Source organism: Olea europaea, chromosome 19 (genome assembly GCF_002742605.1).
Source record: "Olea europaea var. sylvestris chromosome 19, O_europaea_v1, whole genome shotgun sequence".
Classification (NCBI taxonomy): Eukaryota; Viridiplantae; Streptophyta; class Magnoliopsida; order Lamiales; family Oleaceae; genus Olea; species Olea europaea.
In genome coordinates, this window is record NC_036255.1 from 8,118,816 (window position 1) to 8,145,545 (window position 26,730).

A 26,730-nucleotide genomic window follows, 5' to 3' on the forward strand; every position below is an offset into this window, starting at 1 on the left:
TAATTTGTTTTTTAAGTTACATAGGAGAGTACTTAAGAAGTGAAACGTCTTTCCTTTACTATAGATGGGGCATTTGGGGTACTTGTCGGATTTTTTTTATTAGGCTATTTTCTTTAGCGTTATGTAACATATATATGGCTTTTTCCTAGAGTTTTGTCATGATCGCACGCTCGATAAAAGAATTTTACAAACGCCATTGCCAATTTGCCCTTCTTCACTCTCACATATTAATTGCTGGATAGGGCGTCACCCATCGTACAAGATTCTCCACTACTGCCAACTTGAGTCGATGGTCCTAACTATGTCTCAATTCCAATGCAACTAATCCTTTTAATATCAAAATAAAATCCGAAAGATCTTCCTGTTTGTAAGAAAAAAGGAAAAGGAGCAAGTTATCTTATATCATTCCTCCTCCACCATCATTAATTGATACTATGACACTGATAAAGAAATTGACATTATTTGGATAACTAAGAATACAAATTACATGTAGTTCTATAATTCAATACAGCTGATTAAATCTTCACCCTTCACTATAATAAAAGATTCGGGTGGTTTTCAATCTCCATTGCTCAATTTTTTGGCCATTAAATTGCTCGTTTAAACTTTAGGTTTTCTTTCATTTCCAAGTTTTTCGAGCAATCTTTATTATGTCCTTATTTAGTGTAGATCAAAACATTAAAGCAAACGATGCTAAAGGGAACTGCATAATATACGACTAGAGAATATAATGATCAAGATTTTAATTTCTTTTTTCTCTTTAATATTATGTAATACTATTAAATCTAACTTACCAATCAATCAAGTTACTGTTAGAACAAAAATCGAGTCAAACTATACAAAATGTTTATATCAAAGATTAAACTCAAGACAACCAAATGCATCTCAAATACCATTATTTACAAACCAGAGACCTCAAACCTAGACCCTCAGTGGCTTAGTGGACACTTCTTTTATGGACTAGAAGGCATTGAACTTGAAACCACACTCTTCTCATAGTGAACCACAGAAACTCATATTTCACTCAGAAAACCTCAAGAAATTATCCAACCAGAGGTTAAAGATGACCAAAGAAGACGAAAGGAACAAACCAAATTTAGAGAGAGAATTCCAGAAAACACCAAGAAAAATAAGAGTACAAGTGAATTAAGGCAACACAGTAAGACCATATTTATACGTCAAGACATCATCGTTGATTTTAGATGATGATCAATGGTCTAGAGCAATTAGCGACTTCAGCATTAATTGGTAACTAAAATTGCTCTGTATTGGCATTGGGCCTCCACATTTGAAATATCAGGTAATGGATCATACTGAAAATGGGCCAAGCCCATGATATCATCATCGCCCCACTTATGGATGTGATGGCATTACAGCCCAACAATTATAAACCATAATTACATTCAGTTTATATATATATATATATATATATATATATCGTTCAGTTTATAGAAATCGTTCAAAATGGTAACGGGTAATCAACAAAATAAAAAATGGCTAGCAAACAGGCGCATGGGCTAATGGATATAGTGGAGTAGCCACTAAAATACTTATACTTATTTTTGATATAGTAAAATTTCTTCTTTTTTGTCCGTGGTGTTTTTTTTTTCTTTGTATAAGGTTTTCGCGTAAATCTGAATATTCTTGGTATTATTTTTCTATTGCCCATTTTTGCTTTTACATAATAGTATTTAAGATTAGCAACACAGTATTTTGTTGGTGAATTTTTTGAAAAATAATTAATAAATTTGTTTTATCGACACAACTTTCTTCTTTACATAAATAAAATTATAAAAGAGGTTACATATTACCTTCTGTTTATATTATAAATTGTAGACTATTAATACTAAGATTACAACACTTCAATTGGGTACTCTAGTTTCAAGCTAAAGTTCAAAACTTTCTAACTAGATGGCCATAAATGCACAGGTAAGATGTCGATATCCATTTAATTGATCGGGTCCATCGTTTACTAATCAATTTGCTATTTTGCAGGCCTAAATATCAAGGAATAAAATTTCACGTAGAATAAAGATAAAAATATAGACTAATTTATAAGGGTTTGGATTACCACTCTTAACAATGTTGACATTTTAAGATGAAACCCAGAATCTTTACATGGTATTAGAGCCTGTTAAGCTCAAAAGAGCGATTCGATCCTATTAAGAATAAAAAAAATGAGCACATAGATTTCAAGATTGGTTCGGTCATATTGCGGGACATGTTAAGGGATAAAATCACACATCAAGTAAATATGAAAATATAGACCAATTTATAAGTGTTTGGGTTATTCTTTTTAATAAGATTGACCTTTTAAGATGAAACTCCAAATCTTTAACGTCTAACCTTGCAGGTCGGCTTTGTGATCGATCGACTCATACCACAGTTTATACCTAGCCAACTCAACTAGTTAATGGGCAAAGCGAGTCAGCTCAACTTGTTAGTGAAGCTTCAATAAGTCAAAAATAAGTTCTAATACTTGAAACTTAGCCCCTGTTTGGTCCTATTCTTTCCAAATTTTAATGGTTGGAATAGTGATTTTTTGAAAAATGTATGGTTGAAAAAGAATGAAAAATTTTCGATTTACCTGTAATATTACTTTTTGAAAGATTGTGTGGTTGAAAAAAAAGAGAGAAAGAGAATGGGGGCCAAACGGGAGCTTAATTCAAGTACAACTCCGACCCTCATTCATCCGTCTGACACAACAGAAATTGGCTCATCCTCTACATCTACTCAAGATTCCTTCTCGAATAAAGATTCTTGTACATAATTTTTGGTACATAAGGGCATCCACCCTCTCATATGGCATGAGACCCGCTCGAATAAAATCCATGTGAGAGGGTGGACACTTTTGTGTACCAATAATTATGTACCCGTAGCATTTACCTTCCTTCTCAGACAGCTTTCAATGAATGTATAAATTAGAATTTATATTTGTTGATAGTCGCAGTGTGAGTGTTCGATTCCTGAAATATGGAATTGAACTCTTTGTGGATATTAGTATACGGGTAAACTCTTGTTCCCTGAACTGTTGGGGATACATCTTGCAATTTACCTCCCTCAAGGTTGGGTTCGACATTTTTTGTTTTTTTATAAATTATAATTTATTTCTCTTTCTTTGTACTTTCTCGTCCATTTTTTCAAGGGCACATCACATGCATTGAGAAACACATTGCTTTCAACTTTAAAGATACGACAATTACCAGTGAGAAAAGATTCTGCTAACCCATTCCCCGATGAATCATGTCACAGTAATATGACGGTCAAGGAAAATGTTTGGGGTTTCACAGAACCTGTCAACACTAACAAATATCCAAGGGCTGTGCTATTTGCACAGGACCCTGTGCACAGAGTGGGTCTCCACCCTGTGCACAGGGTCCTGTGCGAGGAGAAATATCCAACAAATAATGGGTTTCACACGGGACCACTTGTATTTAAAAAAAAAAAAAACCTCACCTAGTGTATGTGAGTCTTCGGTACGAGTTCACAGAACCCGTATCTGTACATGTATCACAACCCGACGATTAATCCTTGATATAATATCACATGACATCATATTATTAGAAGGTTTAAAACATAGTCAACTTTTTTTTTTTGTCCAATTATATCTTGCCAAAATATTTTTTTGTTGAAGCGCTATACCCTTCCCCGATTCCTATGTACTGCCAACTTGTGTCGTTTATAACATGACTCGAATTTTATAATTTTTGTTGGTAAGTTAATTATTTTGTCAAAAATTATTTTATATTTTGCTAACAAAACTTGCTGTCTAGAAAAGTAACTTTTAAACAATATCAAACATATGCAAATGCAAACTTGATTCAGACATTGATGTAGAACATCAAATTATGAAGGTTAAATTTAAAATACCTCTTGAAGTCGGGCTCCCTTAACAAATCTATATGAGTCCTAACGAAAGCTTATGCGCACGTTCTAAAACAGTTATACTATTCATTCTCGTTAAAGTTAAAAGAAATATTGGATAGGATACTTCATTTTGTCTATAAATATCTTGCAGAGGAGAGGAATTTGACCTCACGTCTTCGGGAACCTAATAGGTTTAAACTCAAGATATGCTAGCACAACTGGAAAAAAAGAATCTAATAGGGATGCCGATAAATTGTTAAAATTGACGCCAGTCAATGAAAACCTAGGTAAAATGTCAATATCTATTTAATTGATTGGATTTGTCGTTTATTAAGATATTTGTATCACTAGCAAACCATGCTATTCACGTGGTGAGATGTTGATGGAAATGGAAATTTTATTTTGATAACATTAACAAGCACAACAATTATATAATTAGATATTCAATAAAGATAAAGCTACTAGAGGAAGAAATTTGAGGATATACTACTTCAATAGATTTATCAGTCATGTACCAGAGATTATTGAAAACAAGAAGCCCGAATCGAGCTTTCATTCATTTTTACTAATCTTTTAGTTGTTTTATGCTTCGAAGAAATATTAGTGCTTCGTAGTTAATAAATTGGACCGTCCTTCATTTTTAGTGCAAAAAGTGTCCAAGAAAGCTTTCTTTATCTTTGAGACAGTTAGGAAATTTTACCCAAGAAATTGGCAAAAAATGGAAGCACCATAACACGGGAATAGATTTAATACCAATATGGACTACCCACGAGACCACTTTGATTATGAGGACAAAAACATCGTGGCCATAAAATACCTTCTGTGCTATTTTAAAAAAAAAAAAAAATAATAATAATAAAAACTTTCATTCTGAGACCACAAACCACTCTGGTCTTTTTTTTTTTTATTACATCTAATATAAGAGGCAAAACAACTAGATGATCAAAGATAATTGGCTGTAGAAGTTTTGTTATATCTCTATTTTTTCCAATGTGTTGCTCCGCAATTGCTTGCAAAAAAAATATTAGAGTTGTTGAGAAAATAACCTCCCAAAGATTGCCCAAGAAATTAAGCTTGACAATGTGAAAAATTCCCAAACCACTTCAAGAACAAGAAAATGGAGAAAAAATGATTTTCAATATATATTGGAAGAATAATGGATTGGATTACTTGAACAAGCCTCAAGTTAATTCCCAAGAAAAGAAAATAGCTTTGAATTTATACCCAAGAAGAACAACCTCTTACTTGTTAAATTCAATCCAAACTCTCTCACTTTTCTCTCTAAAATCGGGTTACAATGAAGGGGAAAAACCAGCTATATAAATAGCTGAGTCGGGCGCCATGGCGCCCATGAGTGGCGCCATGGTGCCAAGTTTAGGCAGAACCTTGGGCGCCATGGCGCCAGCATCACTGGTCCATTTTTCAAGTTTGGGCGTCATGACGCCCAATCATGGCGCCAGACTCCCTGCACCACCTCTATCTCACAAGAGTCAACAAATATAATTAAAGAAAGCATGGATTTTATGAGCGACATTGAGAGAGAGAGAGAGAGAGAGAGAGCTTGCAATCAGAACACTTCAAATTAAGTCAATGGACATGCGCGGTATTATCTAGTTGCTCAATGTTTTAAACGCTTATAAGGTAACGAAATCTAGGAAAATAGTGTTTAATATTGTGAACATCTCTACAATTTGAAAAGAAATATTTATTCAAGAATCAATAATTGATTCATAATAGTCTAGCTTTGTAATATTTGAACATGCATTTATGAAATTATCTGAATGTGAATACAGATGAAAAGTCTTAGTGATGGACTAACCTAGAAAGTCTTTGCTAAGTCTTTGATATCATTTTCAGGTTACTACAAGTTAGTCCCATGCTCATGCAGTTATCTTTATCTGACAATGATAATTTATCTTCTGGTATTTTTTAGATTCACTCGTTTAGAAGAAGAAGACAAACAAGCATTAAACAAGAAATTAATGCTGATGAAATGGAATAAGGAGAAGTCAATTGTACTATGAGGTGAATAGACGTGATAATGAAAAAACTATTTATTTGAATACTCAGAGTACGGGGCCAATGTTGAAGGTCTATTTCCCAAGTTTCCATTGAGGTACTAATTCCATTGAGGTACTTTTAAATTAGTGATGGCAATTTACCCCGTCTCGGTGGGGCAAAAAAACTCGCCCCATGAATTTTTTTTTGATTAAAAGGTTAGGGTTCAACTTACTTCAAATAGAAGGATGTGGCCTATTTTTTAGTATCCTCAATTGTACAAATTTTATCAAACTTGACTAATTTATATATATACCATTATGCTACTTTGTCAAATTGATAAAAACAAATATAAAAAGATATAAAATTTTCAACTGAACAAATTTGAAAATCTATATATTGTAATAAATTAAAGTATGTGGGGTTACAACTTTTGTGACTATATTAAAGGAAAAAACACAAAAAACCTTTGTTCATCCTAATAATCAATGTTGTGTACCAATAACGACTATTATATTTAAGATTTGTAGTATTTATTTTGAATATTAACTTTGTCAGCTTGAATATTATATGTATTTTATTGAACTACGAATTTGGGAAAAAAAAAAAAAACGGGGCAAGCCTCTTACCCCGCCCTGTTGCCATCACCATTCTAAATCTACCTAGAAAGTTTATGCACTTATGTTTATCTTTTGCTAGGGAGGAAATAGAAAATATTTGTGATGTCCTTTATTAAATGCCTTTTGACGAAAGAAGGTAAAATAAATGTTAGGGTCATGTTATTGCGGGTATAACATTGATAAAATTGACATGATTTTTTTTTCTTTTTTAAATTGTCGATATCTTTTTAATTCATTGGGTCTTTCGTTTACTAATCTATTTGTATCACTAGCAAACCATGCTATTGACAGTGAGATGTTGATGGAAATGGAAATTTCATTTTGAATACATTAACAAGCACAACAATTATATAGTTAGATATTCAATAAGGATAAAGTTAGTAGAGGACGAAAATTGATGAAATACTTCTTCTTTAGTAGATTATTTAGTTATGTACCAGAGATTATAGAAAACAAGAAGACGAAGTGAGTTTTTGTTCATTTTTTCTAATTATTTACTAATTTTTTTTAGTTGTTTAATGATTTGAAGAAATATTAGTGCTTCATTGTTAATTAATTGGATCATCCTTCATTTTTAGTGCAAGAAGTGTCCAAGAAAGCTTTCTTTATCTTTAAGATAGTTGGGAGATCTTACCCAAGAAATTGGTAAAAAATGGAAACACCAGAACACAGGAATAGATTTAATACCAATACGGACTGCCCACAAGACCACTTTGATTATGAGGATGCTAACGTAGTGGCCATAAAATACCTTTTGTGCTATTTTAAAGTTGAAAAAAAAAAAAAAGAACTTCCATTCTAAGACCACGAACCACTCTGGTCTATTTATTTTATTACATCTAATATAAGAAGCAAAACAACTAGAAAATCAAATATAATAGGCCATAGTAATTTTGGTATATCTCTATTTTTTCCAATGTGTTGAGCAGCGATCGCTGGCAAAAAAATATTAGCTCCGATAAATATAATTTAAGAAAGTATGGATTTTATGGGCGACTTTGAGAGAGAGAGAGAGAGAGAGAGAGAGAGAGAGAGAGAGAGAGAGAGAGAGAGAGAGCGTGCAATCAGAACACTTCAAATTGAGTCAATGGCCATGCACAGTATTATCTAGTTGGTCAATGTTTTGATCAAAACTCTAATAAGGCAACGAAATTTAGGAAAAATGTGTTTAATATTGTGAATATCTCTACAATTTGAAATGAAATATTTATTCAAGAATCAATAATTGATTCGTAATAGTCTAGCTTTGTAATATTTGAACACGCATTTATGAAATATCTGAATGTGAACACAAATGAAAAGTCTTAGTGAAGGACAAACCTAGAAAGTCTTTGTGAAGTCATTGATATCATTTTCAAGTTACTCCAGACAATCTGATAGAGAATTGTACGGGTTAGCCCCATGCTATGCAATAATCTTTATCTGATAATGATAATTTATCTTCTGGTATTTTTTAGGTTCACTCGTTCAGAAGAAGAAGATGAACAAGCATGAAACAAGGGATTAATGCTGAAGAAATGGAATAAGGAGAAGTCAATTGTACTGTGAGGTGAATAGACGTGATAATGAAATAACTATTTATTTGAATATTCAGAGTAGGAGGCCAATGTTGAAGGTCTATTTCCCAAGTTCATATTGAAGTCCTTCTCAAACGTAGAAGGTTAATGTACTTGTGTTTATCTTTTGCCAGGGAGGAAATTGAAAATATTTATGGTGTTTTGTATTAATTGCCTTTTGATGAAAGAAAGTAAAATAAATGTTAGGGTCATGTTATTGCAGGCATATCATTGATAAAATTGACATGAAATATATTTTTTTTTTTTTTGCTGTGTTAATAAATAAATACCTAGGTAAAATGTCAATGCCTATTTAATAGACTGAATCTGTCGTTTACTGATCTACTTGTATCACTAGCAAACCATGCTATGGACGTAGTGAGATGTTGATGGAAATGGAAATTTCATTTTGAATACATTAACAAGCACAACAATTATATAGTTAGATATTCAATGAGGATAAAGTTAGTAGAGGAAGAAATTTGATGAAATACTTCTTCTTTAGTAGATTTATCAGCTACGTACCAGAGATTATAGAAAACAATAAGCCTGGAGCAAGTTTTCGTTCATTTTTACTATTTATTTACTAATTTTTTTTAGTTGTTTTATGCTTTGAAGAAAAATTAGTGCTTCATAGTTAATAAATTGGATCATCCTTCATTTTTAGTGCAAGAAAGTGTCCAAGAAAGCTTTCTTTATCTTTAATTAAGATAGTTGGGAGATTTTACCCAAGAAATTGGCAGAAAATGAACACCAGAACATGGGAATAGATTTAATACCAATACGGACTACCCACAAGACCACTTTGATTATGATGAAGCAAACATAGTGGCCATAAAATACCTTCTGTGCTATTTTAAATTAAAAAATAAATAAATTAATAATAACTTTCATTCTGAGAGCATGTACCACTCTGGTCTATTTATTTTATTACATCTAATATAAGAGGCAAAACAACTAGATGATCAAAGATAATTGGCTTTAGTAGTTTTGATATATCTCTATTTTTTCCAATGTGTTGTGCCGCAATCACTTGCAAAAAAATATTAGCGTCGAAAAATATAATTTAAAAAAGTACTGATTTTATGGGTGACTACGAGAAAGAGCTTGCAGTCAGAACACGTCAAATTGAGTCAATGGACATGCACAGTTGGTCAATGTTTTGATCAAAACTCTAATAAGGCAACGAAATCTAGGAAAATAGTGTTTAATATTGTGAATATCTCTACAATTTGAAAAGAAATATTTATTTTCAAGAATCAATAATTGATTCATAATAGTCTAGCTTTGTTATATTTGAACATGCATTTATGACATTCTCTGTTCATTTGAATGTGATTACAAATGAAAAAGTCTTAGTGATTGACCAACCTAGCTAGTCTTTGTGACAGTCTGATAGAAAATTCTACTAATTAGCCCCACGCTCATGCAGTTATCTTTTTCACAATTTTAGGTTCACTCGTTCAAAAGTTGAACAAGCATTAAACAAGAGATTAATGCTAATGAAATGAAATAAGGAGAAGTCCGTTGTACTGTGAGGAGAATAGACATGATAAGGAAAAATTACTTATTTGAATATCGATCAGATTAGGAGGCCAATGTTGATTGTCTATTTCCCAAGTTTCCATTGCGGTCCTTCTCAGTCTACCTAGAAAGTTAATGCACTTATATATCTTTTGCTACAGAGGAAATAGAAAATATTTATGATGTCCCGTCTTAAATGCCTTCTCACGAAAGAAAGTAAAATAAATGTTAGGCTCATGTTATCGTGGGCATGACATTGAAGGTCCCACCTTGTTTAACGTCTCATCGAATGCTAAAGTCATTATTAACCAAAGTTCTAATCTCTTCTCTCTCATATATATACATGTCCTTGTTTCGGCTTGATGAATATTAAACTGAGGCGCAAAGATGTCTAAAGCTTTTCTCATTTCTATGTTCACCTTTACGATATTACTTTTCGGCAAAGCAACAATTATTTTAGCACTGAGTGGATATCTCCCTGATGAGGAACGTAAGGATCGTTTCTTTTATGTAAACCATTTCTTTCTTTTCCATTCACGTGTTTAGCTCATTAGGGACTCCACAATTTTTAGCCTTCCATTAAACTTCAGGTTATCCTTAAAAGTTCACTTTGATCAACATGAATCCGATCACATTTCTATTTTAGAATAGAGTTCTGATTTTTGCAGAGAATGCTCTTCGTGAAATTGCTGATCAGTTGGGCAAAAAGGACTGGAACTTCAACCTGAATCCTTGTGCTAATAACTCAAACTGGAATACACCGAAACGAGAAGATATTCCATGGTACAACAATTCCATCATCTGCAATTGTACTTTCCCTGGTGGTGTATGCCACGTAAAATCAATGTAGGTTTTCTTGCTGAAAACTTATCGTCTTTTTCATTAGTTTAGAAATAGCCATTTGTGCTATTAAATTGCAAGGAAGCAGGAATCACGGAAAATATATTCTGCTTCTATTGATCTTGAAGCAGCTATATATCGGGTTTTCAGTATCTGATTTTGAGACGTGGAACACCATATAATGGTTGGTTATCTATTTGTCGATTCTTAAAATGGTATTTTAAGTGGGAATTATTGTACTTTTTTCATGCTTAAACCTCAACAGAACTTATGGTGCCTAGTAATTAAACTTGACCTTTATGACTTTTTTCATATGAATAATGTTATCTAACACTAGTTTAAATGTCACCATGCAATGGGCTAAATGAAAGGAAGAGTCATGTGACTCACTTAATGACACTTGGTGCCACCAAAATTGGTATTATAATACCAGTGGTGCCATAAAGCATTACTCATTTTATATTGCTAAACTCTCTATCTTCATCATCATTAACCATGATTTGCTCTTAAAGTATGTATAGGAATTTCTGCAATAAGCTGTGTTAGTAATATAACCATTAAAAAAAAAAAAGTTCTTTTTCTCCATTTAGTCAAGCATAAAACTTTATTTCACCATGTTAGTGTTTCAAGTTACATTTTTGATTGTTAAGTTAGAGTTGAAAATGAAATCGTATAACGTTTGTAGTGTGTTCTAGAAGCCACTCTAACAAATTTTACTTGAAACACTCTATACATTTAGCCCCTATTTGGTAGGACTAAAATCTAGATCTTAATCTAAGTAAAAATAAACAATTAATTTTAGCAGCATATTTTATGGATCCAAAACTTTTCAACTGTACATTTCTTCAACTTTTATCAAAATTTGCTAAAAATAATCCCCATCAAACATGGGCTTAATATATTGCATCGTTTCCTTTGAAATCCCTTCAGAATGATTTTTTTAGCTTTGTTTCTTTCACCTCTCAACAAACTTAATTGTAGCACTTATGAAATTTAGACGAAAACTTTTCAATTCAGAGTATGCTAAAGATTGTCTCTTTTCTTTACAAACAGATTTCTAAAAGGACAGGATTTGGCAGGTGTCCTTCCGCCCTCACTGGCAAAGTTACCCTACCTCAAGACAATGTAGCAAGATGTTCCAAGTTTATTTTCAATTTATGAAATCTACTCAGCTTTTTGCTTCGAAAGGTTGAGAGACAATTTATTGGCTACTTTGATCTCACTCTGAATCTATTGGCTGCAGAGATCTTTGTCGCAACTACCTTAATGGTACAATACCCAAGGAATGGGGAGCAACCAAATTGGCGTACATGTGAGCTTTGCCTGTAGCTTTTAATTGAGTTTTTTTGGCAATGATGTAATGTCTACATTCTTAGTTATATTTAAAAAGTATATGTGATATAGGTCTCTTTTCGTGAACCGCCTATCTGGACCCATACCGAAATACCTGGGAAACATTACTACCCTCGTATATGTGTGAGTTCCTATCTAGCTATCTCCCCCTCTATATATCAACTGATCCATAGATATATCTCTCTCTACATATGGTCACTCCCACATAAACAAGCAAACACCATGAATGTTTTGTTTGATAGTGGATATATTTTCCCGGAATTCTAATTGTAATTTTGAAAATCTATTCAACTTTCAGGAACCTTGGGAGTAACAGGTTTAACGGGACCATTCCAGCAGAAATAGGGAAGCTGGTCAATTTAAATAATCTGTAAGACCTTCTCGATCATCCAGATTTTAACAAATTGACGGATTGAATTAGTTGAATTTATATAGGTAGATTACAGAAACGAGGTTCAAAGTTGTTGGTGGGATCAGTTTTGATATGACGATTAGACGAAACTAGATGTTGGAATATCGCAAAAACTTGGACTTGAAACAATACCGGCTTCAAGGCGTATAACAAATATCTCTTTCCTTAAGACGTTATTTGTTTCCACCAATCTGTGATGCACACGGGAATGCAAATACGTCTATAGGATATAATGAAGCCTTTTAGTGTTGTTTGGGCTTTCTCACGAAGACAACCCGAACAGTGGAAAGTCTACTCGAAATTTCCACTTTATATCTACATTATGATAAATACAAACAATATTTAAGAAGATATGAATGCACTAAAGTTGGTATTTTGGATGCAAGAAAGTGTAGAAAATGGTAGAGTCAAAACGGATTACAATTTTACGTATCTTGATTGAAAAAAAAGGCAGTCTATTTATATAGAATTATATTACACGTCTTCCCAAGAGTTACAACACTTCAAGATAATTATTAGAGTTTGAATCACATCAATAAAAACTGAAAAAAATTGAATTCTAATAATCAAACATCAGTTGGGGACGAAAAGACACCATTGTTGTCGCCTGGCAGCGCGGGTGCACTAGCCAACAGTGCACCTGCGCTTCCATTACTCAAATAGTGCAGGTGCACTAGCCTTTGGCGTACCTGCGCTAGTTTATGTTGCAAACTAGTGCAAGTTTTGGTCTATGTTGTCATCTCTTGTTCTTGTCCTATCTTGATCCAATGTTTCTTGAAGTATTCCCTTGATTTAATCTACCAATGTCTAAACGACATTCTTTTGAAAATTATTCCAACAATTCTCTACAATTTTCAAAATAAGCGATAGTTTTACAATCTATTATATAGACTTCACAAACTTTATGCATAGACGAAGGTGCTTTTGGACTTCAACCTTCATGTAGTGAAGTTGTTGCAAATATTAACCTAAGTGATATGGTAGACAAGCTTTGAACCAACAACCCTATATGGGCTAAGCGAAAAACTTCATATACAAGTTTCATATCCTCGTGTGTTCATATAAATCAACATGTGAATATGCCATGTGTCCCATATCCTTAATTTTCAAGAATATCTTAAGTAGCTAGTGAAGCCACTTTGGAGATAAACCATCATCGACACTCATATAGATAGACTTATTGTTATCAAACGAAGATGATACCGGATTAATTCAGTACTAAACTGTTGGAAAAAAATAAGAGATTGTAGCCACAATACGAAGTATTTAATCACAAGAACAAAATAATTTGTAGAGAATGGAAATTTGATTATAATACGGAGAAAGAATACAAAGATTGTGTTTACAATATTTCTAACTTTTTTAACATTATAATGAAGAGCTAACTATATATAGAGAACAAATAAGGGACGTTCAAATCCTAATAGTAGAGTTGTAGTCGAAGTAATGCAAAAAGGAGTCCAAAATTGAGTAGAGAAAGAAATATCACACTGGGCAAAACAGATTAGGTGGCGCCCACTCTCAGGCCCTTTACTTCAAATACTTGATTTTCTTCATCATAATATGCTTTTCAAGTTTAATACAAATTTCAACTCCTAATGGGCTTCCAAGTAGAACGTCAACTAGAATTCGCCAAGTAAACTTAAATAGAATTTCACAATAACATTCCAAATAATTTTTTTCTTAATGTACACTTTAATTAGAACTCTCAATTATTTTCAACAAAGAATTCGGATCACAACCAAATTATAACAATTTCTACCTTGACATGAATTCCACTGCAATGAACAAAACTTCAAAAGAAAAATTCTCCACTTGAAGACAAATTCCATAGCAAGGAAAAAACTTGAACTCTTCAATGAAGGACACAAACGAACTTCTCCATAAAAAAAATTTAACTGAAATATTCTCCACCTATGCTACCCCAATTAAAGGCGAAAGTGATCTAATGACCATCGAACAAATTTGAAACAAGCCCTATAACAGAATTACAACTGTATGTATCATAAGAATGATCTTGGCTAGAAGCAACACCTTTAATCACATTCAAACCATCAACTAAATCAGCAAAATTGTACCTATGTGAAATATTATGGTCAAGAATAAGTCTATTACAAGCAACTAAATACAATGACACCGTCGATAATGATGGTAAGGTGGATTTACCTATAACTTCTAAATTCAACCGAGATGTACTCTTTCAAAAAAAAAAAAAAAAAAAAAAAAAAAAAAAATAAAACCCAAAAAAAAAAAAAACAACCCAANAAAAAAAAAAACTAAAATTAGACTCCAACAATACAGAATCCAACTCCAAATCCACCTGAGTTCTTAAAATATGTTAATTGCTCAAAAATTCTGTATAATACTACAAGAAATATAAATGGAATTTTCTATATCCCTTTAACAAAACACATGCTGATTTACTAACTTTCAGGACTCCACCTTTAATAGTATAACCTAAGGAGATAAGATTTTTCTTCAAATCTGGAACGCGCCTCACTGCATCAAGTGTTCTAACCTTCCCATCAAATATCATTATTCTAATTCAACCAATACAAGCCATCTGATAATGTGTATTTTTACCCATCATTACAATACCTTTTAAACTTCTGCATATGTTGAAAATAAATCTCGATTAGGAGTCATATAAAAAGTGCAAGCATTATCAAAAATTCAAATCTCGTCGTATTTGGAGTTGTAGTTAGACATAAATAAAAGCTCTCTATCATTGTTAGGATTTTTTATTTTTTGGCAATACTTGTTTTTCTTGAAATTTGTGGTCAATTTTGATTATCCTACAACTTATAAGAATCATTTATCTAGCAAACCCTTTTTGTAGTAGTTATAAGATTTGAAGTTAGATTTTGACTTATCCCTTGAACAACCACCATCAACGATGAGGTCATTTCAAAGACCATCAGATGCAACAAGATACTTTATCTTCTCCTTTGAATATAGAACATCATAGACTTCTTAGATGGTGAGAGTATCACAATAATATAAAATCGTGTGTCTAAAAGACATGTATAAAGTGGGCAACAAACACAATAAAATCAATCACAAATCTTCTTCATTATATTTGACCTCCAAGGTCTCCAAATCAACGACGATTTTCTTAAAGGTGGCTAGGTGATCCTCAATAGATATACCTTCTGTCATACAATGCGAATATAGACGTTACTTCAGGCGGAATTTGCTAATAAGACTCTTCATCGTGCATAATTGTTCTAATTTTAAACAGCAGCTGACTTTTCCTTCACAACATCCCAAAGAATATTTTTTGAAAAATGAAGATCTATATTAAATAGGGTCTTTCAATCAATTTGTTGTTTCTCCTATGGAGTCCAAGTTGTGGGCATCTTGTCAAATCCCAATAACGCGTCATTCGAATCCATCTGAGCCCAGTACTGTTCGTATCTCTACTTGCTATAAAGAGAATCTTGTATTGCGATTTAATATCGGAATATCATACTTCATTGTTGTCATCATGAAAGATCAAGTTGATCTATTAACTTGATCAACATCTCAATATTCCCAAGAATTTCAGCACCAAAAGTTCTGATACCAGTTATTGTGAAACGAAAATAATACTGGATTAATCTAATACCAAATTGTTGGAGAAAAATAAGGTATTATGGCCATAATATGAAATAATTGATCTCAAGAACACAAAAACAAAATAATTTGCAAAGAACTGAGATTTTATTATAATATGGAGGAAGAATACAAAAATTTATGTTTACAATGTTTCTAAGTTCTTCTAAATTATAATGAAGAGCCAACTATATATATGGAACAAATAGTGAACGTCCAAACTCTAATAGTGGAGCTGTAGTTGAAGTAGAATACAAAAAAGAGTCCAAAATGGAGTAGAGGAGGAAAAATTGCGTTGGGAGAAATAGAGAATGCGCGCCTCGACGCTTGGCCAAAAACTTCTTGGCATTGCGATGCCCATTCTTGGGTCCTTTACTTCAAAAACTTAATTTTCTTCATCCTAATATCGTATTTATGTCCAATACAAATTTCAACTCCCAATTAGACTTCTAAGTAAAACTTCAACTAGAATTCGTCCAGTAAACTTGAATAGAATTCCATGATAGCATTCCAAATAGGATTATTATTAATGTGCACTCTAATTAGAACTCTCATTTATCTTTGACAAAGAATTTGGATCACACTCAAATTCTAACACTTGTCAAGAATACTAACTTAACTAGAGTATTCTATATATATATCTATTAAAGGCTGAGTAGCTAATCTTTTCCCTTATTGTTACGTGTGCTAAGCACACTTACATAGGTACAAAATGAATATTTCTTGTAATCACCTATTTGAAATACTTTACTCTTTGAACCTAAGAACTTGATGTACGTTAGATCGACTTTTCATCATTGGTGATTAGTTGCATTCCCCGTCTCAATCCCATGAAATTTAACGAGTCAAGGCCTTACGAAAATTTAACATGCCATAGTCAAAGACTAATTCAATCCATTGATCTTGTATAATCAATTACTTAAACCAAGATCATTTAGTTATACCTTTCTCAATTATAATAAGGACATTTAATCATTTAATTGACTAATCAATATTTAATTCTTTTAACGGAAGAACAAAGATTTGCAACACCTTTGAATTAATCAATCCATTCAATTTCCTTTACTTTCTTGGACTTGAGTTTTACACTTCATTGCAGATCAACTAGGTCCCAAACCAGTGGATTTATTTTGCTAGTTCCTTTTCCAAAACCGAATCCTTTGGGGAAGATATATACTGACACTTATGTTAAACAATTCGATCTGGTATACAGGTTGAGCACAAAACTAATTTCATGACTAAGTCTATAAGTATAGAAACTTATTTCAAAATTTGCCTTATATTATTATTTTTTTATTACAAGTAACTTGACAAAAAAATACCTTTAAATTTCCTTATTAATTACAGCAAACATTCATGATAATAATTAGAAAATACATATGATACTAGATCAATATAATAGCAAGTTACTTATTCTAACGTATTTATATCAAAGTCAACTATGAAATCAAATAATAAATCAACGTATAGCAATAATTTATTTTATTATAAACACATACACAAACAAAATGTTTTTCCAAAAAATACCACTCTTTGGCAACACATATTCAAAAATCTCAAAAAAGAAAAAAAACTTGAAAGCATACTTTAAACAAATTCAAATTGCAAAGTTATCCATGTCATCTTGCTTCTTCAAATGGCGACATTCACTTTTGATATGTCGCATTTTGCTACAATTGTAACAAGACCTTCTCCATTTCTTCGAACCCTTTTCTTTTGAATCGTGCTTCCTCTTTATGTTGTTTTTGTTGTTTTGTTAATTTGCTTTTCATCGATCCTTATCCTGAACCACATGAACTTTAGAAGATTGGACGCAGAGCTCCTAAAAAATTAATCATTTTGAACTCTTTCTCCATTCGGAGATTACGACCCAATACTTCAATAGAGATATCCTATTTCTGGTGTTTTAGACTTCTATTATAATCTTTCCAAGATGTAGGTAGTTTGTCAATGGACACATCCATATGATGTGGTATTGAAGAAATTGATTATGTATATGAGTGGTTTCATGAAATTGCTCAATTATCTTCATGCTATCCATCATTCGATATCGAAAGAATTTAGATACAAATAATTTCATACTTGTAGTATCCTCCAACATGCATTTGGCTTCCAATGCTTCCCATATTTCCTTGGCGATTTTCTTCTTGTGGTACTGATCAAAAAGAGAATTATGAGACATTGCATGTTAAATGTGACCCTCGCATATGTAATCATCTTGATCTCATTTTTGTCTAGCTCTTGTATAGCCAATGGTTCATATTTTGTCTCTTCTGGCTTTGGAGTTGTAAGCTTTTACTCCACGTTGAGGATTGTGAGAAGGAAGTGAAGTTTTTTTTGCGATATTCGAAAATTACAATCTTCGAACCTTTCCAATTTGACACAGTCTGCTGCAAAAGCTCGTAACTAAAACATTGGATGTGCCATAGAAAACTTGAAATAATGTCTGAAGACTATCGGTGGGATTAATCTTGAGATGATAAGAAGAAAACTAGAAGTTGGAATATCGCAGAAACTCGAACTTAAAATAGTGTCACTTCCCTCGAGATATTATTTGCCCCTACAAATCCATGATTCACAAGGGAATGCAAATATGGCTCCAGGATAAAATGAAGCCTTTTAGTGTTGACTATGTCGTGCATCCATGAAGAAATCCCGGACATCGAAGAATTTGAAGTCTATATCGGAGTTTGTACTTTATCTCTGCAGTATGATCACGAAGTACAAACAATATTTACACAAAAGTTGGTATTTTGCAGAAAGTGTAGAAAATTGTATAGTGTGCAAACTGATTTCAATTTCATGTATATTACTGCCTTGCAGAGGCAGCGCACCTGTGCCGCCCACCTTTGCCAACCAGGCAGCACAGGAGCACTTCCATGTTGCCCGCCTGCACTAGTTTGCTTTGCAAACTGGCTCAAGTTGTGGTCCATTCCTACGTCTCTCATTCTTGTCCCATCTTGATCCAGTGCTCCTTGAATTGTATTTCCTTGATTTAATTTACCAATATTGTCTAAACGACATTCTTTTGAAAATTACTCCAACAAAAGGTTAGGGACAGTGGCTGTAATTTAACCATTTATGTACGTATGACTTGTCTTTTTTGGTCACTGCAGCTATCTAAATGAGATCAATCTCACTGGTGAGTTGCCGACTGAATTAAATAATCTAAAAATGTTGACAGAACTGTAAGTATTTTACCACACATTTCTAAAAGTATAAAGTTTTTTTAATCTGGAAAAAGTGCACAGTTTTCTGTTATTTTAATGATAACATGTCTTTCGGGGGCTGACGCAGGAGTCTAAGCAGTAACAACTTCACTGGAAAATTACCTAATTTCCGGAGCTGGACAAACCTTACGAGATTGTAAGTCCTTTCCCGAATGACCATTTTCTAGAATGCAAAATTTATAGTTGCGACTTTTGTTTACGTGACATGATTAATTTATTATCAACAGAGAGCTAGAAGGCAGTGGTTTTGAAGGACCCATACCTCCTAGTATTTCCATCTTAAAAAATTTAAGGGACCTGTGAGTTGAAACCTATTCAGTCAGATTTCGGTTTGTCAATACTTCAGTAACAATATTATGTTCATTTACTAAACATTGATAGTGAAGATGACAACTGATGTAATGTGATATCTCTGCAGAAGGATTAGTGACTTGAATGGAGGTGCTTCAGAGTTCCCACTGCTAAAAGACATGAGATCCCTTATGTATTTGTGAGTAAATGTCACTAAATCAATAAACAACTTAGAAGATTGTGATAATTTCTTTTAGACCCATATTATTTTATACATATGTTGTGTGCTAACAGGACGTTAAGGAGCTGTAACATAACTGGAAGCATTCCTAATTACCTTGCAGACATTGGATCATTGAATACTATGTAAGTACTGATTCTAGTAGTAGCACCTCTTTTCTTCTTTTTACAATTACACTCCACATCATAATTGTTTCAATATTCTTGTGACTAAATGCCAACTCTATGAGTTACTTAAAAAGAATATACCCAGCAGCTCGTAGTCCTGGACTCCCTCTAGCATTTTAGTTGTTTTCTTTTCACATTTAGATGAGCTAATTTTTCATGAGATTTAAAGTTAAAGAATTGTGTAAACGTCTAACACAACCACAGTTCTTATTCCTCTTCTTTCATTCTAGAAATAACCATTTATTTGGGAGGCAATGGAAATTCCCGTCAGTGGAATATAAGGAAAGCTCATATATAAGGGAAGCCACCGTATTTAATAAGTTACCATTAATGGATAATTGTAAATGATAGCTAGAATATTTAGTTTTTATATATTTCAATATAACGAGAGAACCTCTTATATTGAGGGGCATGTTTGACATGATATCGGAGCCTATTTCTTAGAATTTTTTGGTGTTTTCTTGGTGCCGTCTAGTCTTCTTCCTCTTTATTTTAGGTTTCATTAAATCTTAAGTGCTCGAATTAGAACTCAATTCATCCTCAAGTGATTTCTCTTTTCTTTCTCCGTAATTGCATCATTAGCAGCCGTCTCAATAGTGGGCGGAGGTAGAATAGCCAAAGCAATAGCGACCTGAAGACTGGGAGAGAGCACTTGACCCCAAGAAATATTAGTTAATTGTTTAGCACAGAGGAAATAGGTTTTGTCGCTTCTATTGATATTAAGGCATTCACTAGTGAGGTGAAAGATGAATTGTATGCTCGCCACCAAACTAAGTTAAGTACTTCACCAAAGCAGTGAAGCAAATCTGTGAAGTGTTTGAAGCGATACAAAGAGAAAAATTAATTGGAAGAGAAGGATTAGGACAAGTTTGTCCCCGCTACTGTTGACCTTATCCATATTCCTTGTGTTCGATCTTGTAGATTGTTATGAACTGAACGAAACCAAGCATACTCGCCGCCGCCGCCGCCGCCGCCGCCGTCGAAATATAAAGCGTCGCCTCCAAAGTTGTTGTCGTAAGTAGTGGGATTTCAGGAACCTTGGGTGCATTAATTCTGGAAAAAAATGGGAATTTCAGTCCATTTACGAGTCCACTAGACGACCCAGGGGCCGAATGTCTCAACGCTGAGAAATTGCTGAAGATGAGAGGGAGCTATTATTCGACCATGAAGCACCATATTTCGCGTTGAATGCTAGCAATTTTGAGGTGCAGAGCCTCGTCAATGATTGGGAATTCCGAGGTGGAGCACCAACCAACATGTCTTTATCTTCCAGAAGCAGAGAGAATTCTTATTGGAATTTGATTTTTTTCCTAGACCCCATTACTTTTCTACAATACTTCACACGCCATCTCACACACAATCACATTTCTGTGAATGCGGCTATGTAAATTTTTGCATAAAATGTGTATCAGTTCAATCCAAGATTGTCAGATTAGAGAGGAAGTGTTATTATTGAGAGTAAAATTAATGGATTTTTAGCAGATATCTGAAGATTCTTAAGCGAATGGGATAAGAAAAGACACTGAGTTATGGATTTGTTGGTGGGCCTACTGCTTTGTTGGTTTGGGCGTCGTTATTATTTGATGACGGGCTAGGTTTTGGAGACTTTAATGGATGCTTGTGGGCCTCAACAATTTTGAATGCTCAATATTAAATTCTAGGCTTTGTTTAGGTTAGGGACTTGTTGAAAGTAGGCTTGGCTTCTGGACATGAGGGTATAACTTGTGAATGGGCTAAGGTAATTACGAGTTATGAGCAGTTGGGCTATAAATTATGGTTTATCTTTGTGGGCTAATTTTATGTGACATATGGATATGGCTTGATTTGCTTCCAATAAGGAGCTTGGGGATGGGTCATTGGGATGAGAGAGACATGGGAGTGCAAACTGTTAAGCTTTGGTTGCTCGGGTGATGAGCATGTTTTGGATTCTCAGATCATCATTTTTGTGTGTGTGTGTGTGTGTATAGGCTGTTTTGTGAGATTTCTTCCAACTATAACATCTTGACTAGCAATATATTATTAGATTTTTGGCCAATAAATTGGCCATTAGAGATTTTGATGGAATACTAATTATGTGTTTGACTAAATTCTCTCGATTAATAGAGCTCATTGTGTGTGGTTAGTACACTTCGTGAATTTCATTTTAAAATTTTTCTTTAGGTGTGAGCTCTCTAGAGTGGTTTTGGAATATTCTTGGAGTAGTTTTTGGATGTTTTTGTACTATTTATTGTTCTTGCCTCTTATCGTCAAAATTTTCCATATTTGGTTCCGTTTGATTTGGATATATTCTTCGTAGGCACGAGCAATGTTGCCACCTTTAGCTTATGATTGCAGCATCAATTTGAGATTTCAGAGGGGATGTTAGTGAAATATAAGGAAAACTATCATATTTAATATGAAAAATTGCAACAGAGGCCCCAAACCTTTAAAACATTAACAGACTTCTACCAAATCTTTAATTTGTTGCAACTATCACTCAAACCTTTCAAAACGTTGCAGTGGAGGCCCTTTTGGACGAGTTTTATCCAAATATCTATTAGTTGAGTAAGAATTTTGATTTTGACCATATTTTTTAATATTTTTGAAAGGGTAAAATAGTAACTTCCATTTATTAAATTAAAATAAGTGAAAAATTAAATTAGGAAAAGTAAGAAATAAGAAATTAAAAAGAAATAAGAAAAAAGAAGAAGCTAGTCGTCTTCTTCCTCCCACCCGCACCCGCACCCGCACCCCAAACCCAAAATCAATCACCGCCACCTTCACTCTTAATTTCTTGCGTATCTTAATTTGTGTAGAATATAAGTGTACAATATTTATTAGAAAGATATCAGATGCTGTGAGCTCTGTATTCTGCAAATCACAGATTTGTGTAAAAATCCAAATTCCATGGCAGCGAGCATTTATTAGAAAGATATCAGATTTGTGTAAAAACCCAAATTCTTCAGCCTTGTATTCTGCAAATCTCTCATCTATATGCCGTGAGCTCCCTTAAATCCACGACATTCGCATTGAACCCAAATTTATAGTCCCTTTGAAATTTGTCCAAGTCAGACTCAATTCCAACGCCCACAAAGTGTAGTCCTGTTCGGAGAGAAACTCAACGAGATGGTCGGGAATATAAGAGGAGTGGATGAGTTGGTAGACCAGACAGTGGCGCTGACACAGAGCTGAAGGAAAAGACATACGTAGAACAAAGGTGGAAGTGGAGGTGGAGGTTGCAGTAGCAGTAATTAATTTTGGTTTTGGGGGTTGGGGTACGAGGAAGAAGATGATTGGCTTTCCACCCCCCTCCCCTTATTTCTTATTTTCCCTAAATTAATTTCTCATTTATTTTAATGTAATAAATGGAAGTTACTATTTTACCCTTCCAAAAATATTAAAAATATGGTCAAAGTCAATATTCTTAGTCAACTAAAAGACATTTGGATGAAAATCGTCCAAAAGAGCCTCTCCCCCAACGTTTCGAAAGGTTTGGAGTGACGGTTACAACAAATTAAAAGTTTGAAAAAAGCCTTCTAATGTTTTAAAGGTTTGGAGCCTCTGCTGCAATTTTCCATATTAAATAAGTTACCATTAATGAATAATTATAATTGATAGCTACCATATTCATTTATGATTTTAATTCTATATAATGTAAGAACCTCTCACATTGAGGGACATCGAGTCTTATTGATTATTATTGAGTATATTTGACACTTACATTGTTACTTGTTGAAGATAGTGACCAAAAACATGAACTTCTTGTACTCCATGGCACAAAAACCTACTTCTTGTAATAAAATATGTACTTGTGGTGGAATTTTTGCTATGGAATAATATGGAGGATGTACCATGTGTGACACGACCCTCTTGAATCACCCTAGTGGACTCGAAACGTGATGTGGATCGATGATAGATGTTGACTAGATGTCAAATCTATCACCAAGGCTGACTATGAGTTATTTCAAAAAATGTAACAAAATCAAATGCTTATTTAAAACATAATGTGATGGGCCCAAAATATTTACTTCGTGATTCATCAAAATGAGTTATAACACTAAACATATTGTGTGACTCTCATTCCGAAATCATTAGGCTCTTCTAGTTAAAAAGAATCAATTGCTACCTGTAGGAAAAATCGAGAGAAAATATATGAATTGATGGCTCAGTGAGTGGAGAAATTCGAAAATAATTATACTCTTTCAATTTTACATTTCTATCGAAAATCGAGTTCATATCATTTAATAATTCACAAGATAACATCATGTAATTATAACCAAAAGTGAAATATTCACGTAAGATTGTAAAATATCATTTCAAAATCATGGTATAAACATCAGCAGATAACCATGCTATAATCTCATTACATCAAACGTGCTGAAAAATCCACCAAAAATGTACCCTCTGACTAAAATATATAATCCGCCCCTCGGGCTAAGAACTTTCGCCACGAGCCTTTGGCCCCTCCGTGAACGAAAGTCAATTTTAAAGACCTCTAGTAATCAATTTTAGAATACGGTCAAGGCCCCTCAGTGAACTATATGTACACGGTCGAGACCCCTTCATCCCCGGTCCAAGACCCCTCCGTGTAGTATAGAACACGGCCAAGGCCTCTCAATGAACTAGAAGAAATATATAATCACGGGTACTTTTCTTGTCAATCTCAAAATCACATCTCATATTTCAATTCACAATATACCGTATACAATCTTTGAAATCTCACATGTATCATAATAAAAGACATTTCCATAATAACCATATAATTCGAACACATAATTGCATATAATTGCACATACTTTAACAATAAACTTAATTTATAAATACTTTAAAAATATTTATATTTTTTCACTCACAGTAGTACTATGTTCGCAAAATCAACCTGGTTGGTAAGTTGTCCTGATATCCGTATCGCCGTCTAGAATATGATATAGTTTTTAAATCAACTATTAATTATTTTAAATAATTTCAATAATTAAATAGGCGATACCCAAATTTAATCATTTCACGTTTAAGCGATTTCTAAAGTCTCTTTAATCACTAAAACTAGTTTTTCTTTCATCTTACTCAATTTCATAGTTTATTATACTTCACTCCTTCAATAAAATTGAATTTAATCTAACAATCTAACAAATATAAAATCAAATACAACTTGACAATAAGTAACTTTTTACTTACCTTTCAAAATTGAGGAATTCAAACCTAATAATGTAGACAACTTAATTCCTAACACGTTGGCAAAAAATTTCTATTTTTTTCTTCTTCTTCCCTTTTTTTTTGTTTTGTTTTTTTACTAAATTAAGGTATTACAAAACTCACTCCCTTAAAAGATTTTCATCCTCGAAATTCAATCAACTAAGTACGGAAAAGTCGTGGATACTAAGAATACATCTGATCTTCCCTCTCCCATGTCGCTTCTTCTACAACATGATTCATCCATTAGATTTTAATCAAAGAAATAGTCTTACTTTCCAAGGCCTATTTCTTTCTGTCCAATATCTGAACTGGTTCTTCCTCATATATAAGATTTTCTTCCTCTTTTGACTCCACTGACAATCTTATGGCATAAGTTAAATCTGACGTCTATTTACTAAGCCTTGAACAGATGGAATACATGTTGAACCAATATCTTAAATATCATTCTAATAATCAATTTGTGATATTTTTAGCTTTTCATTTTATCACCTAACGATAATATATATACAGCTTCAAGTTTGGCTCCTTTTCGAATACAAATATACCTTAACCTCTTGTGATCAGTAAGTATTGATTTTCCCACCATGTGATAATACCACAATTCCTATATATCAATCCCAATATAACCAACCATATATCATGATTTAATCATATCTTTTTATCAATCTATAGTATCATCCATAATTTATAAGTTTACTTCAAAATACTTTCTAAGCCTTGACATAAATCATTATCTTGAATCAATCACTTATCATCTTTAGATATAAGAGCAAATATTTCCTCAGAATTTCCTAATAGTAAAACATTTGACATTTCTATATCCATATAAATTTTGTTCTTTCTTTCTATGAAGAGACAATAATAACATTTAATCTATGAAAATCTATACTCTTATTCCATAAATGGGTCGTTGATCTATCATTAATGCATAATCTGTCTTGTATATCGCATAAAGACCTTTAATTGAGATAATGTAACCTAAAGATACTGATTCACAATGAGTAAAATCTATATTTGATGATCATCTTAAACCTTAGAAATATCCAAATCCAACATGTCCTACTTATATTCCTTAACAAATATATTTTGATGAAAATGGAATACTTTGTTTGTGATCCATACAATTGAAAATAGCCCAAAAATTACACCACTAAAATTTCAATAAATTCATCTTAGCTTCAAAATTTAACTCAACGCTTCCAAATAGTATGGAATGTAACACAATAATCCAACGAATGTCCTTAACGAAATTAATTAACTTAATAACCCAAATTTATCATCACATTATTTTGCTATAGGACAACCATTATATTCATTTACATGCTATTTATCATATCATGTTATGATCATGTAATCTTGGCATTTATCGTCATATCGTATGACCTAAAATATTTAATTATGTTAATTTTCCCTAATATCACAAGATAATAACCTTCATATTTATCACGTGAACATTTCACACATCAATTTATCGCATGTTAATTTCCCAATCTCAATAAATTTCAACTCTACCATTCTCTAATTTTTATTTTTATTTATTATTATTATTAATTTTTTTTTTACATAACATACCTAAATGCACATATTCATTTAATTCATTTTTTTAAAGCAACAAATCAACCCCTAATAGGTAATCATTATGAAGTTCATCCCTATTATTCTCACATTCCTTATAATCAAATAACTCATAAATAATCGAAATAATTGGAATTACCGTTAATTTCCTGGGTGCGTAAAATACACGATAACGTATTGTTATATATCAATCCATAAATCATCATTTTGTCTTCCACAATTTCTTATCATATATCATAAATATACACCATTATGATTTCTATTATCATCCCATAAAAGTGGCCACAAAT

General features: G+C 32.9%; 1 protein-coding gene across 1 annotated transcript in view; it reads left to right on the forward strand.

Annotated features, from left to right (window-relative positions):
- Positions 1-9,795: 9,795 nt before the first annotated feature.
- Positions 9,796-26,730, forward strand: part of LOC111368675 (probable leucine-rich repeat receptor-like serine/threonine-protein kinase At3g14840) — a 28,802-nt gene continuing 11,867 nt past the window's right edge. Inside the window, exons 1-11 of the mRNA XM_022990059.1 lie at positions 9,796-10,055; positions 10,234-10,411; positions 11,459-11,530; positions 11,649-11,717; positions 11,810-11,881; positions 12,057-12,128; positions 18,881-18,952; positions 19,062-19,130; positions 19,222-19,293; positions 19,413-19,484; positions 19,580-19,651. Of these exons, the coding sequence (XP_022845827.1) occupies positions 9,953-10,055; positions 10,234-10,411; positions 11,459-11,530; positions 11,649-11,717; positions 11,810-11,881; positions 12,057-12,128; positions 18,881-18,952; positions 19,062-19,130; positions 19,222-19,293; positions 19,413-19,484; positions 19,580-19,651 (923 nt within the window). The 5' untranslated portion in view covers positions 9,796-9,952. The remainder of the gene's footprint in view (positions 10,056-10,233; positions 10,412-11,458; positions 11,531-11,648; positions 11,718-11,809; positions 11,882-12,056; positions 12,129-18,880; positions 18,953-19,061; positions 19,131-19,221; positions 19,294-19,412; positions 19,485-19,579; positions 19,652-26,730) is intronic.